This window comes from Falco rusticolus, chromosome 11 (assembly GCF_015220075.1).
Source record: "Falco rusticolus isolate bFalRus1 chromosome 11, bFalRus1.pri, whole genome shotgun sequence".
In the NCBI taxonomy this organism is placed as follows: Eukaryota; Metazoa; Chordata; class Aves; order Falconiformes; family Falconidae; genus Falco; species Falco rusticolus.
This window is the reverse complement of record NC_051197.1, coordinates 28,144,347-28,158,411: the sequence shown is the minus strand read 5'-3', so window position 1 is coordinate 28,158,411 and position 14,065 is coordinate 28,144,347. Positions and strand designations below refer to the sequence as shown.

General features: G+C 52.7%; 1 protein-coding gene across 1 annotated transcript; it reads left to right on the top strand.

The window, feature by feature from the left end:
- Positions 1–256: 256 nt before the first annotated feature.
- Positions 257–13,444, top strand: RGSL1 (regulator of G protein signaling like 1; the record flags this gene model as incomplete). The annotated part of the gene is given in 16 exon segments (XM_037404428.1): positions 257–326; positions 1,366–1,447; positions 1,723–1,798; positions 2,561–2,690; positions 3,601–3,705; positions 4,046–4,207; positions 4,367–5,325; positions 5,928–5,990; positions 7,814–7,849; positions 7,851–7,987; positions 7,989–8,035; positions 8,687–8,765; positions 9,705–9,843; positions 10,483–10,607; positions 10,775–10,896; positions 13,377–13,444. Coding segments are annotated over 16 exon segments (2,400 nt in total), but the record flags the coding sequence as incomplete, so codon positions are not given.
- Positions 13,445–14,065: the final 621 nt, after the last annotated feature.

The window sequence follows — 14,065 nt, the reverse complement described above, 5'->3', positions numbered from 1 at the left end:
CCTGACCACAGACAGGGCAAACAAATACCCACCTGGGGAGCAGGTTCCTCCTCCTGCCAGGGAAACAGGTCACTGCTGCTGCAAGAGAGATGTGGTTCCTTCTTTTTTTCTCCTCTTCCCACTGGGGAGTCTCCAAGGTTGGGTCTCAGCGCCCCAGATCTGATGAAGCAGGACAGCTAAGAAGAAATCTGGGTTATTTGTCTGGGGCAGATGTAGCAGGGTCTCCTCTAAAATTTCTGTCACCACCTAAGCAGACATGCCGACAGCAGCCACACGCAGTGCCCAGGTGCTACCAAAGAACCTGGTACGAAGTTTGCCCAAATGGGGCAAGGGGAAAGGCTTAATTTCAGGACTGCCCAAGTGTGTTTGCAGAGCTGCTGATTTAAAAAAGTGACGTTTCCCTGAAAGACCTCAAAGGGAGAGATGCTGAGAACCCTGCTGTCTCCGAGAGCCCTGCAGCCCCCCTAAAGACTCAATGGGACAAGCACGTCACAAACAGCGTGGCGCTCTGGAACCCATCCCCAGAACATGGCAGCATAATGGTCACTGGTGAATTACTTTTGCTGGGAGCTTCAGCCCCTCTAAGCACCCCCCAAAGGGGACAGAGGGGAAAAAGGAGCGTTAAGCTTCCGAAGTGTGGGTCCTCCCTGTGACACAGCTCTGCCTTCACACAAGTGGACATTTCCAAGGGCGTCCACCCATCGGTAGGCTGATGCCAGCCGACCCCATTCTATCCAGACCTTTCAGGATCCCACTTCACAGCATAGCGGGACACTGGCACACTGTCTTGATGTCCTGGGTGGATGGGGTGGGGGTCTGCAGTGATTGTCACTCTACCCAGAACGACAACCTGCCCTCAGCCTGATGGTGCCTGCTAATTTGGGGCAATTTGCTACCAGAACCTGAGCAAGAGGACTCCTAGGGCACCAAGGCAGTGGGGCTGGAGCAGCAGCATTAGAGCACAGCACATGGATCCTTTCCATGATAGCAGGGTCATGCCTGCTGTCTGGGTAAGGTGGAGGAATGCAGCTTGTCCCCTCGAGCCACAGCACCTCCTTTCTCCTGCCCTACAGATGCCATCGCATTTGTGCTCAGCCTCCGTGAACCATGTACTTTTGCTCTTACAAGCAAAAGCTGAGCCTGGTGCTTTCCAAACACCCCGTGCCTCCCACCCAGAGCACGTGGGTGCTCTGGGACCCAAATTTCATGGACTGTCCCACGTCCAAATTCTCCTGCGTGTGCACAGGACAAGCCCACACCACACATTCCCTAAAGCTGTCCCTCTCAAAACTCATCCTTTGGTTCACATTTATATCGCATTTGGTGACACAAAGGCTGGATAATTCTCTCTTCTCCCCCTTACAGCAACCACAGCCTCCATGGACATGGGGCTTCTCCTGAAAGATGATGTTTTTGTCGACTTTTTCAACATGTTTCTCAATCTTCCCATAAGTCTACTCTGTACCATAAAGCCTGGGACCTTTCTGAGCTCTTCTCAGGTGAACTTTCAGCTTCTGTGGTGTTAGAGGCCTCAGGAAAATTTGGAACACACCACACTCAGGCCAGAAAAATCAGGGAAACCTGAGGACCTCAGCTTGGAGGTAGAGGTCTGAAAAGGAAGGGGATGCTCTTCTCTGTAGTGAGGACTAACTAGAACAGCTGGGCTCTGGGCTCCCCTGCCACCTTCCACCTCTTTCAGCTCTCCCCTTTCCTTTTGGTACAGGTTTTTGGCCCGGCACCCATTTACATCAGCAGCACGGGCTGGTGGGACCTCTGGCCAGAGCTGCCAAGCCACCCGGTGAGAAAACACCCCTAGTAAGGAGGGGGAGGAAAGGCACAGGGCAGGAGGGGAAGGAGCCACTTCTTTACCAAGGCCACTCTCTGGCTCTCCGGCTCATGCAGCCAGGAGATTATTTCAAACCCAGGTGTAATTTTGCTGTTAAGCCCTGGGAGGAGCACAAGACATTTAAAGTCCTGGTGCAGTTTATGGGGTCCATCCAGCCCTCAGTAAACATCGATAGCTGGAGTTAAGGAGAGCATGTGTGGTGGCAGAGAAGGAGGACAGAAATATCAACCCTCTGTGTCCTGTATTCCTCCTGAATTCATCGGGAGTGAAGTCCTGTTGATGCTCAAAGCAGCTCAGCTCTCCCCGTGGATGTCCCCCTTCCCCACAGCCACGAGCACTGCTAGCAGTGCTCAGATCCCGTAGCAAAAGAGAACCTGCTCCTCCATGCTGCTAGAAAGCTGCCGTGCCTTCCTGCCTGGGCTCGGGGAAAGCAGGCAGGCTGTGAGGAGAGGCAGCCTTGCCAGCAGCCACGCAGCGCCGGATCTCCCAGCTTTGCAGGCAGAGCTCACGGGGATGCAGGCAAGGGGCTATAGCTGGAGTATCCCCCTTCTTTCTCAGCATGGGGGTGGCTTGCACTGCTGTCTAGCAACAGGGTGCCTTCCCCTGCCTCCTTCCCCTGTAGCCAGGGCCCGTTACTCACCCTAATCCCCAGGCAAGAGACGGCTCCTTGCTCACAGCCTAATCTTCTCCTTGGGCATGGGGGTTGCAACGCAGGATCCCAGCCCCCCGGCTTTACTGGCTTGGCTGGAAAAGCACCGGCTGCCTCACTTCTGCAAATCCAGCCTGTGCCTCCACTTCATCCTCTGCCAGAAGCTCCTGGGTTTCAGTCGGTCGGGGGAAGCAGGTGAGTCATTGAGGCACAAAAGAAATCAGAGTGGCTTCGCTGCCACAGCAGAGCTTCCTCTCACTGGGGCTGTCACCGCCTGGTGCCTGCCCAGCGGGTTGTGCCTCTGCTCCAGGTTGAAAAGGCATTGCACGTCCAATTTATAGGCATGCAGCAGATCCCAGCGTTTCCACGAGATGAGCAGGACTTTACCCCACAGCCAGGGGTACAGGCTCGCTGCCTGCACGCCGTTGAGCTGAAACGGCTGCTTAGCGGGGTTTACCATGCAGTTGATGGGTGGAGCGTGGCTGGAGAGCATCCCAGGGCATGGGAAACAGGGGTCCTGATGTTTGAGGTTTGCTGCTGTGCAGGGTACCCGGGGCTCTCGCACTGTATCGCAATATGCTCCTCATCTGCATCCTACACTGGAAAAACAGGGCTATACCATGGTCTGTCTTGCTGGCAGCAAGTCCGAACTTTACTGCTGTTTACTCCCAAACGGAGCCATCTAAGCCCAGCCAACTGCTTTGTCAGCACGAGGGAAGGCCGCTGGAAAGCTGTGGCAGCAAGTACGCCGTGCTGCTTCTGGGTGCGTTGCTGCTGCTTCTCCAGCCGGCTTGAACCTCATGGTGAAGGGTGTTGAGGGCAAGCCCCAAACTCAAGCAAAAAAGACAGATGTTTGCAAAGGGGAAGAGGCACGATAGCTGGGCAGACTGTCATGGACATGAGCGGGTTGTCCTTGCAAACGCCACACATGCATCTCACAACCTGTCTGAAACTCCCGTTTCAGTGGGATTTGCTGGTCTCCTGGCTTGCAGCACTGCTGCCCTCTGGCAGCCTCTGTCAGGGATGCTGGTGGGGTCTGGAGGGCTTTCTCAGGGGCTGCTCCTGCATGCAGCCCTGATGCCTTGCTCTGTGCTCTCTCCAACAGCAAAACTGCTGAATTGGCGAAGTGCTGACCAGTGGCTGCTGGACAAGTGCGTCAGCAGGAGCCAGGGCATGTGGCACTTTCAGGCCTTCATCCAAGGAACAGCAGGTGGGCATGGGATGCTCGGCAGTCCCTTCTCAGCCAGCCGCAGGTGAGCTGCCTGGTTCGACACTGGCATGGAGCCTGGGGGCATGGGTAAGCACCAGCGGGAACAGGAGACACTGTGATCCCAGATAGAGCCCTGGAAGATGAGCCAGCAGCAGAGCCCCAGCATGGGCACTGGACATTGGGGAGATGCATAACCCTGGCTCTTCTCTACACTGTCCCCTCTGTTCATCCAGGTGATCTTTCCCCCCTTTTTTTTTTTTTTTTAAAAAAAAAAAAAGCTGCTTCGCTCATTAGCAGGGCTTTCAGAGACTCCAACTCCTGTTCCTTGTCTGATCCATAGGGGAAGAACTGACCAACTTCTGGCTTGCCACTGAAAGGCTTCTGGCACTTGACGAGTCAGATGCAAAGCAGAAGAACCTCTACCTAGCCTTGCTGCACAGGCTGAAAGCCACTCACCTGCGTGAAGGCTTCAGCATCATCACTCTCTGCAGGACCACTGTTGGTAAGAAACATGGGAGCTGGGGACAAGCAGTGCCCTTCCAGAGAGGTGGCCTTTCCTGGATGCTCTGAAGGCGATGGGATACCATCACCAGCTTTGTTTGGCTGAGGAATGGTCTGCATGGAGCCGTCACCCCATCGTAATCCCCTGCACCCATTTCAGGATCACTGCTGAAAGCCAAGCATGTTCAGCCCATCAGCACCAGCAGAGAGATGCTGAGCAAGATGCAGTAATGGGCACTTTTTATGATTCAGAGTTAATGGCTCCCTAAATTCCTCATCCACTGCAAGATGGGCACGAAGGAAGAGAAATCATGCCAGGCCCTGCTGCAGGAATATTGGGAGCGTTTATTATGGGCCAGCTCGCAGGAGCCCTCAGGCTTTTCTGAGAACCTCTACCCAACGTGTATTGAAAGGAGTCAGGGTTTGTCAGGGCCCTACTGCAGCAAGAAGCCCAAAGCAGAGATCTGGGCTCTGCTCAAGGTGGGAAGAGACACTCAAGAAATGAAGGTGCCCAATTTTCAGGTGCAACCAGAAAGGCAGCTGCGGCCAGCTGAGAGCACAAAGAAATCATGTCTGGATGCTTTGGGATCATTTCATCAGCAGTCAGAACAGCCTGCAAACACTGCCTTTGGAGGCAAAGGTGGAGCAACTTCTCCCAAAAGACCTAGACCCAATGCAGAGCAGGTCTTTCACCTGGAAAACCTCTGTGAAGAGAAAGTCCTCTCTAACCTGTGTTCCTCTGCACCCCTTATCCAGCTGCCATGCCTGAAAAAGCCCATCAAGACCTTGAGTTTCCTTCCCTGGGCCCTTAGTGCTGAGACCTTCATGGGACGGCCCTTCAGGGACTTCTTGAAGCACCAGGACTGGTCTGTGGAGACTTGTCTCCTGGACCTGTGGTGTGACCTGGAGGAATTTCTGCCTGTGGTGCTGGAGCCCAGCAGAGAAAACAGTTTCTTCCTGCATCATTTGATTGGGAAGAAGATATGCAAGACTTACCTGGAGGAGAACACCATTCAGCAGCTTCCCTTGGATACTAGGACTCTCAGGAACTTGAGGAACCATCTGATGTCTGCAGAAATCTCCCTCTGGATATTCAGAGCCCAGAAGGAGATTTGCAAGGTACAGAGTGGTGCTGGCAGTGGTCAAGCCAGAAGGTACAGCTGGCATTGGCACCCCTCGGCTGGTGTGAGGGCTGCATTGGCACCCCTCGGCTGGTGTGAGGGCTGTGGGCATGTTTAAGAAGAGGTATTTGGAAAAAGATGACGAGAACTGATTAGGAAAGGCAAAACTTACAGTGACACGCTACCTTGCGCTGGAACCAGTGACAAAGATGTGCCAGGCCAGTGGAGAGGAGCATCCTCACTGGAATGTGGGGCAGTGGAGCAGAGGCGAGCAGTCATTTAGCAGCTGTTAACCTCACTTGTTACATGCACATGCCAAGGGCCAGGGGTGGCAAGGCAGCGGCCATCCCTTTGCATCAGAGTCACTGGTTCCAGCACATGAGTAAAACACATGTAAAACCCAAACCCTTCTGGGCAGCCTCTGAGCAGCTCAGTGGACCAGCCTGGGTGTACAGATCCTAGCAGACCTGCCCAGGGCATCTCAGAGAGGTGTAACCTGCCCACAGTGTCACCACTGCAGCCTCAGGGTATGGTGGGGCTGGGGGTGGCGGTTGCTGCTGGAGCACTGCCTGAGGACAACCCACCTGCGCTCCTCCTCAGGTGCTCTGCTGCTTCTATGAGGAATTTCTGGCTGATGATGACAGGACGTTCCTCCAGTTTATGGTAAAGGGGATGCACAGGGTACGCAGGCACCCTCATGGGGTGTGCAGGCACCAGTGGGAATGTGAAAAGTTGGGAGAGAGGGAGGGAGGAGAAGCCCAGCAGTAGCTGCAGTGGTCCAGCATCCCACAGTGTACCCCAGCCAATGCTGCCACAGGGCAATAGGGCAGAACCTGCTCTGCTCCAGCTGCCTGGAGCAACGATTCACACACAGCTCTTCCACCACAGCATCCTGCAAACCAGCAGCGCTGCAGGCACACCCTGCAGGAGCTCCCCTGAGATGGGCCATGACCTGGCCCAAAAGCAAGGAGACACTTAAACACAGCCTTTCAGGGTAGGCAGGGGTGAGACCCGGAGCAGGCAGTGCACTGGGTAACTGCCTCAAGTTTGCCCACGTCTGGGTATTAACTCTCCCTCTTTTTTTCCTTGCCCACAGCAAACAACACCATTAATGTGACTCAAACGCAGACGCACACACATATGTCCCCGTTTCAGCATGAGTGCCTGGCCAACACGCTGGGGAAAGAGGGCATGCAGCCTTTTAGCCTATGATTCAACCTCAAGTTTTCCACATTATTTTTTTCCACTGTGTAAAGGGATGATTTTAAAAAAGCAGTCACACAAGCACTCATCTTCCCAGACTATTGTCCCCTCCTAGTGGGAAATCCCACTAATACCCCCTGGTTATTAACACCCTACATGCTAACCTTACACCCAGAAACCTCCTTGTGGACAGAACCCCCCCCAGCATCCCAGCTGCTTGGGCCCCTGCACAACAAATGCAGGCAACATTGCTCGCTGCAGTGTTCTTCAAACCAACCCTTAGGTCTCTCCACCCCATCCCCCCAAAAAAAAATACTAAAAAAAAAAAATCACCAGCTGATCCTGGAAATAGCAAGGAGAGGCTGTCAGGGCTAGTGCCCCCAAGGACCTGGCTTGCAGAGATGCCAGCATCTCAGTCAGCGAGAGGTGAGCGTTTTGGAAAAGTCAGCTGGCCACTCCTGACCCCGATTCATGAAATGCTCTTGGCTGCAAGTTAATTAGCCCCCCAGGTTTTTAAGCATCTCTTGTCAAGGAAATTACCCCTCAGAGCAGCGTCCGGGTCTGGGAGTGCAATTAGCACTCCGGCAGGTGTCAAGGCCATGGCTCTCGGCAGGCACCATCCCCCATGCCAGCTTCCTCCCGGGTCTCGCTGCACTGATATCAGGGAACTGCTCAGGGGCTTAGCGGGGATATTTTTGGTGCTTCCTCTCAGCAGCCTGTATCTTGGTCAGGAACCAGCTGCTCTGACTCTGCTGCTTGGCAAGCCGTGCAAACTGCTCGCTGGCGGGGAGGGCCAAAACCCGCAGGAGGGTCTCAGCGGTGGGCGAGGGAGGTATCCCCAGGGCACGGGCCAGCCCCAGCCCCAGGGATAGCAGCCAACCCAAAAGGCACATGAGGTTATCTCTCTGCCTGGGACACCGGGGTTCTTTACAGCCCTCCTGGGTGGATGTTGATTTCTTTAGGAAAGCTGCTGAATTGCTGGCACGCTGTTGTCTGCGCTACCTGGGGGACCTGCTGCATGTCCCCAGGACATCCCAGATGCAGGCAGATGTAAGCCAGCTTTAAGCAGCTGCATGGGTGGGTTTAAGGTCTATGTTGAGCTTTGTAGAGCTCACATAGATTTCATCCAGATGGTTTAAAGCTAAAGCAGAGATCTAACTTGGGTGGGTTTGTACTCTGAGGTACAGTAGAAGGTGCAGCTAGCCCATCAGGCACAGCACAGGAGTGGTCTCTCAGGTGGGGTCTGTGCTCTGTGCGATCACCCTCTGCTCTTCCCACTGCAGTCTCTGCAGAGTGTTGTCCCAATGCCAGAGGTGCAAGCAAGGCCATGATGTTGGGAAAGATGGATGTTCCCTCCTGTCCCAGTGGATAAACCAGTCCTTGAAGTTGAGCCAGGCCTTGCATGGCACGAGGAACTTGGAAGGTCTCTCCTCTGAGCACTGGTGATTAGCTGCCACTCGGGACCTCCATCTGGGCAGAGGTGGAACCTTTCCTGTGCAGCACCGGTAAGGTGATGCTCTGAATTTCTGCCATGGTTCACGTTGGCTCAAGCTGATAAAACATATTTTGTGCACCCGTAGTGACGTAGCACTCAGATGTACTGCTGCCAGGTCACGGACATCATGGAGTGGGTTGGGACAGGGTATCTGGGAGCCATCAGCTATAATCAGAGCTTTGACAGTGACAAATGGGCCAAATTCCCTCCTGCCAGTACCAGAGGCACCAAATGCCACATCCCTGCACTGGCCTGGGTCGCCAGATCAGACAGAGGCAGCAGCAAAGTGACTGAAACCCAAAGCCAGCAACACCCACTGTCACCCCACTTCCACATCTTGACCTCCTCCTGTGGACACTGGGACTGGCCATACTGGTGTAACACCCCAGCTTTGTCTTCTCACGTCACGTTTTGACAATGACATCAAGTTTCTGGGCACCTTCCAGAGCACTGAGAGTGACAGCAGTCACCTGTAGCAACCCTTAAGTAGCTTGTGGGGCCTCCATCATACCTGAGAAACGCAGTGTGACTGGTAGGTCATGGGAACAGGGCACAGAAGGGGAAAGGAAAGGTAAGTAACAATCGCAATACGGCATTCTGAGCTCCTCGTGGCCAGAAGGAATGAACATGGCATCTGTCCCCTCTTCTTTATCTGATTAAGACTCCCAGAAGATGGCAACAAATGAGCTGCCTGTTCAGAAACCCTTACTGGCTGTGGATAGCCCAAGCAAGGAAAATAAGCTTGTGTCTCAAAAGCCCATCCCTTGATGGGTCCAGTCTGAGCAGGCTAGAAACAAGGTGGACTCCCAACCATCAAGCCCTTGCAGGTGCTCCTGCATACCCTTAGGGGACTGGACAAGCAGGGGTCTTCCCTGCTTGCATCCCATCATCCAGTAGAACAACTCCAGAAAGAGAAAGAGAGAGAGAGGCCTAGCCACCCCTGAAAGGCATGTTTTGGGGTGTTAATCCAGCCAGAGAGGGTGGAAGTGGGAGGATTTCTCTAAAGCAGATGCCAAAGAGGTCAAACCATGTGGAGGTAAAGAATTCCCACAGCACCCAGTCTCTCCTGAGCCAAGTTCACCGTGCAGACATCAGCATGGTGGCTCTGGGCACCTTTGCCCTACAGACAGCTGTGAGCAGGCTCTGGCTGTCACCAGAGGAAGGGGCCAACCCTGTTCTGTCCCCACAGACATCAAACTGAAGAACAGAAAGACTGTCCCTATGAGAAAAACTAAATCAAGCACGATGGAGTCCACCACCGTTGCAGTAGAGAAGCCATCTAGAAGACCAAGGTCTGGCACCTTGCAGCACAGGACTTTGCTGGTTTTTTGCTGCTTCCACTCCTTTCAGGAAAAAGATTTTTCCCATGCTTTCCTGTAGTGCCACTGCCTCTGCTTCACCACCAGGCCCCCTCAGATGTAGCTGTGGGTGGCCCATGGGTCTGAACTGTAGAGTTACCAGGGAAAGGAGAAAAATGATTTAACAGGTCAGGTGAATGCCGTGACCATGAGAAGCAGTAGAAGAGGGAAGTGGCTTTTCATCCCTCCTGTTTCACTGCTCCACACCTTGTGGTTCCCTTTTTCTGGCCCAGCAAACACAAAGCCAAGCAAGAACTCAACTGTCCAGCCTAGCAGTCAAGAGCGCTTTGTCTTGGAGCAAAACCCCACGTGCCTTTGCAGGTTTTCCAGGCTGGCTGATTCAGTTGAAGCTCTGGCAGCCTGCAACACACAAACAGAAAAGGAAGTTGCTTTTTTCAAAATGAAAGTCATCCTCTTCATCAAACTCTTCCTGAACTCCGGTATTTCCCCTAAGTTGTGGGTAAGATCCTGGGACCCTCCCAGGAAGGCTGAAGGCTGCTGCCTGCTCATTGCTCAAGACCGTTGGATCACAGCTGCGAGTGGTTGTGGGGAAAGGGGAACCAAGAAGAGGTCAGGATCTGCTCTATCAAAGCACACCGTGAAGCTTCAGAGCATAATCTGGAGCTTGGGACCTCCACTTGGGCCCAATGGGATAGGAAGTGATCCACCACCAGACCCATGCTAGCACTTGACCCAAATAGACTGAGAAGTGTGTGGACAAGGAGATGGTGAAATCATCTACCTGCTGGAGAAATACCAGGGCTGAAGCACCAGGATGGGTACTGCATGCCACCAATTCAGTCCTTTCACTCTCCAGAGGTCAATGTCACCCATCATCCCCTCCCCGCTGCACTCAGCTCTTCCCCTTGTAGTAGCCATGACTTTGCCTACCTTCCCTTTGGAAAGCACACCACAGTGCTTTCCACTGAAATCCAGGGGGATCCTGCCCTTCTATTTGGGACTGTCAGCCCAGACATAAATATTTTATCTTCTTCAAGACTGCCAAAATGCAAGGTGGGATCAGGGAGAGAAGCATGCCTAGGGCCCATCAGGAGTGCTACAAGCCACTTTGGTGAAGCAAGGTCTCTTCTGTGGCCAGGTAAACATCTCTGAAGAAGAGAGATACTTAATCTGCAGTTTGTCTTCCAAGGGGCTACTGAACCGTGACTTCTACCATAGGTAGAAGGTCATCATCTTCCCCATCCTGATGCACTTCTGGAGAAGGTACCTATCCCCTCTCTCCAAAGGTGGGGGAGGCTCTGTGGATGCCACCCTTTTTTCTCCAGCCATCCGTCTCTCTGACATGATGAAAATACAGATAAGACACTCCCCAGGAGCTCAGCTGTAGATGCCTGTTTGGAGGTTTGCTGTCTTCAGTATTTCTCATACAGGTTCTGCACCTAGAAGGTGATGAGGAGCTTTTGGGTCTCTGTGAAGGACAGGGTGCCAATCTCCTTGCTTAGGACAAAAACACCTTCCAAATTGTATGGCGTCCACAGTCCAAATAAGCTGAGTGCCTGTCCTCCTCCAGTTTGTCCACAAACTTGTTCTTCCAATGCAGAGATGTTCAGACCTGGGGTTTGGTGTCCCCACAGGGTTCCCCTTAGAAGATCCTAACTCCTTCCTTGCGTGCAGTGGTGCAGGCCTGTTGAAAAATGAAGCATCTCTGAAATCATTCCTTTCCATCAAATTCAGTCAAAATTGCCCAGTGGGTTTTTAGAAGTTTCTTTGGGGAATAGGGAAGTGGGTGCAGGGACTTCATGACTAAAGAAGTGTTGCATAACTCTTGCTTACTTTGATAACCAAGTCAAAAATAGTCTCATGCAGAAGTAAAATAACAGATGTTTTGAGTTGCAAGTCAGATGGGAGCAGGAAAATGAGAACCACCATGCAGCCAAACACCAAGCTCAGTGGCATTACATGGAGGATGCTGAGAAGATCTGGAATGGAGAACAAGCTTAGTCGGGATTTGAGGTGACACTCACCAGGACATCTCAGAGGAAAGGTATTTTTCTTTCCTCATCCACTTGTTTAGTTTAGATATGGTGAATAACTCTAAATAAAAAAACCCCACACAAATAAAGTGGTGCTAAGTGCTGCCAGTTTGCCTGACAACCCAGCTCCTTAACTGAATATTCATTTGGAAATTGTCTAATTGATTTTTTGATTAAAGGGGAAACCAAAATAGGCACATAAAATCTCGCTTTGACGGTCGAGTGGGTGTCAAAAAGCCAGTGTTCCGCTCCCTATCATTTATCACTGTCAAGTTCGGGTTTAAAATCAGCAGAGTTACAGAATTTTGATAGCTGCAGGCAGGTGCTTGAGCTACTGCTCCGCAGCTGAGCTGGGGTAACAGACCCCTGGGCTGGTGTGCTCCAAGACCAGCAAGCCATGTCCATAAGCTCAAACCACCCCACACCTTGGGTATTCCCCTGGCCAACAAGCAGTATTCAGCTTGAGTCTTCACCTTGTTAGAGAGCCTCACTGCACTTCTAAGGCCACCTCAAGAACAGTCGCTTTAATGCAAAAACCTATTGCCACCAGAAAAAAACCCAGACAAAACCTAACCCATCACGTACGTATTGCTAGCTAGTGACAAACCAGAGGCATAGTTACTTAGGAGCTACCTGTTGTGTTATCTGGGACAAAAATAAGTGTTTGCCAAGGTCTTCAGTGGGAAGAGAGACATTTAACCACTGCAAACTGTTGCAAAGGTTAGGACAGTCCCACCACTGCCCAAGTGGTGCAGCCTGTATTAAGTACACAGAGCCTCAGAGAGTGAATACAGTGAGCTACTGCTCTGGAGGGACAGCTGGGGATGTATAGAAGAAGCCATGATCTTTCTCACATGGACATGAATCCTGCAGTGACTGTCCCTGGGGCAACTGTCCCCAAGCCACACAGCTCCTTGTAGCACCTCCCAGGGATGAAGAACCAGGGCCAGACAGATCAAATCCCTCAGCTCCGGTGGTGCGTCTTGGGAAGAAGCATGCGATCTCTCAGCCCTCTCTTGTTTCTCCTGCCCTAGCCTGTGTGGCTGGCACATGCAGCCGGGTTGGAAAGGCAAGTGCCACCACGCCGTGGTGGGGCAGAGCTGTACCCAGGGGTGCAGCACGGGCTGGCTCCTGCTCTGCATCGCCCGCCAGCCCTGGCTGCAGCACCCTGACTCCCAGAGAGCAGCAAACCCAGTCAGCCTGCAGCCCCCAGACAGCTGCTGCTTCTGGCTGCGCTAATGCCTCTGCCGCCTTTTGCTCAGGACGTTTTTCTGTGCCTTATCACACTTTTAATAATGACCTTTAGATAAAGGTCTTGCTTTTCTGACCTTCAGATTAAAAGCTTGCTTTTCAGCTGGGAGAAATTGATTGCCTTTCAAAGGTACTAAAATTCCTAGGGAAAACACCTGCAATTCCAGAGAACACCTCCTATCACGCACACCTTTCTTTTCTCCAATTTTGAGGGTTGCTGCTTTGCACAGATGTGGTGCATGCACAGCTGGGATGGTGGCAGACATTAATCCATCCCCCTTCACCAGGCGTCACTGACACTGCCTAGGCCTTTGAATGAAGCAGAGGGGCCTGTCCTGCTGAGCCTGGACATGCTGCCTGCACCCCGCTCCATGGGCACGAGCAAGGAGTTCCCCTTGGGAGAAGCTGCCCAAGCAGGCAGAGAGCTGGGAGCACATTTATGCATAGGGCCAGCTGTGCACACCCATCTCCCCAAAGGCCCTTTCCTTGCAAGCCTCCCATCTGCCACCAAGGACCCTTCAACCCTGCAGCAGAGCCAGGGTTGGACATATCACTCCCACCCTGCAACCCCCAAACTACTTCACAGTCAAGGAGATCCGGGTAATTCAAGTCCTTGGTCAACCACCCTTCCTTGACCTCCATACAAGCTCCACGGGATTCAAAGGGGACAGCACATCCTGCTGTCCTCCCTCATTTGCCATCATAACGCTGACTGTACAGTACCACTTCATCTCTTCTCCCTCACCAGACAATCACACCATCATTGTCTTCACTCTCCTGAAAAGCATCCAGATCCTGCTGCCACAGCCCCAGAAGGAAAAAAAAAAAAAAAAAAAGAGCCATTGGAGGAGCAAAAAGGTGAGCCAGCACTAAAAGGAGTGCTCCTGCTCTCAAGGGTTGCTCTGGCTGCTGGAACATGGGTTAGCAGTGGACCTGGCAGTACTGGGTTAACAGTTGAACTCAACGATCTTAAAGGTCTCTACCAACCTAAACAATTTTATGATGGGAGTTGGGCTTTAGGGCTCCCTGCATCAGTCCCTGATAGGAAGTTTGTGCATGTTGTTTTTCCTCAGATTCAGATAAGAGTCTCGAGAAAAAGCTCTCGTTCATCAAGCCTACCTCCTGGCCTGCAGGGCAGGTAGGTGATCACAGAGGCAATCTACCTCCCCCTAACCATACCAGCACCTGGAGCTGCAGAGCTATGACTCCCCTTAAAAACCCAAAGGCCAGCTGGGTGAGTTTGTGCAGCATGCTGGTCACCCCCACCATCTCCAGTAACATTCACAGAAAATCCCCAGTTGCGCCTCCCCATGCCCTGAACACCCTTCCAGGAGCACGCAGCCACGTTGTTCATCCCCAATCACCCACACCCTGCCCCCAGCAGGGGCAGCCACTGATGCAACATCTTCCCTTCCTCCACAGGCACTGAGGAAAGGA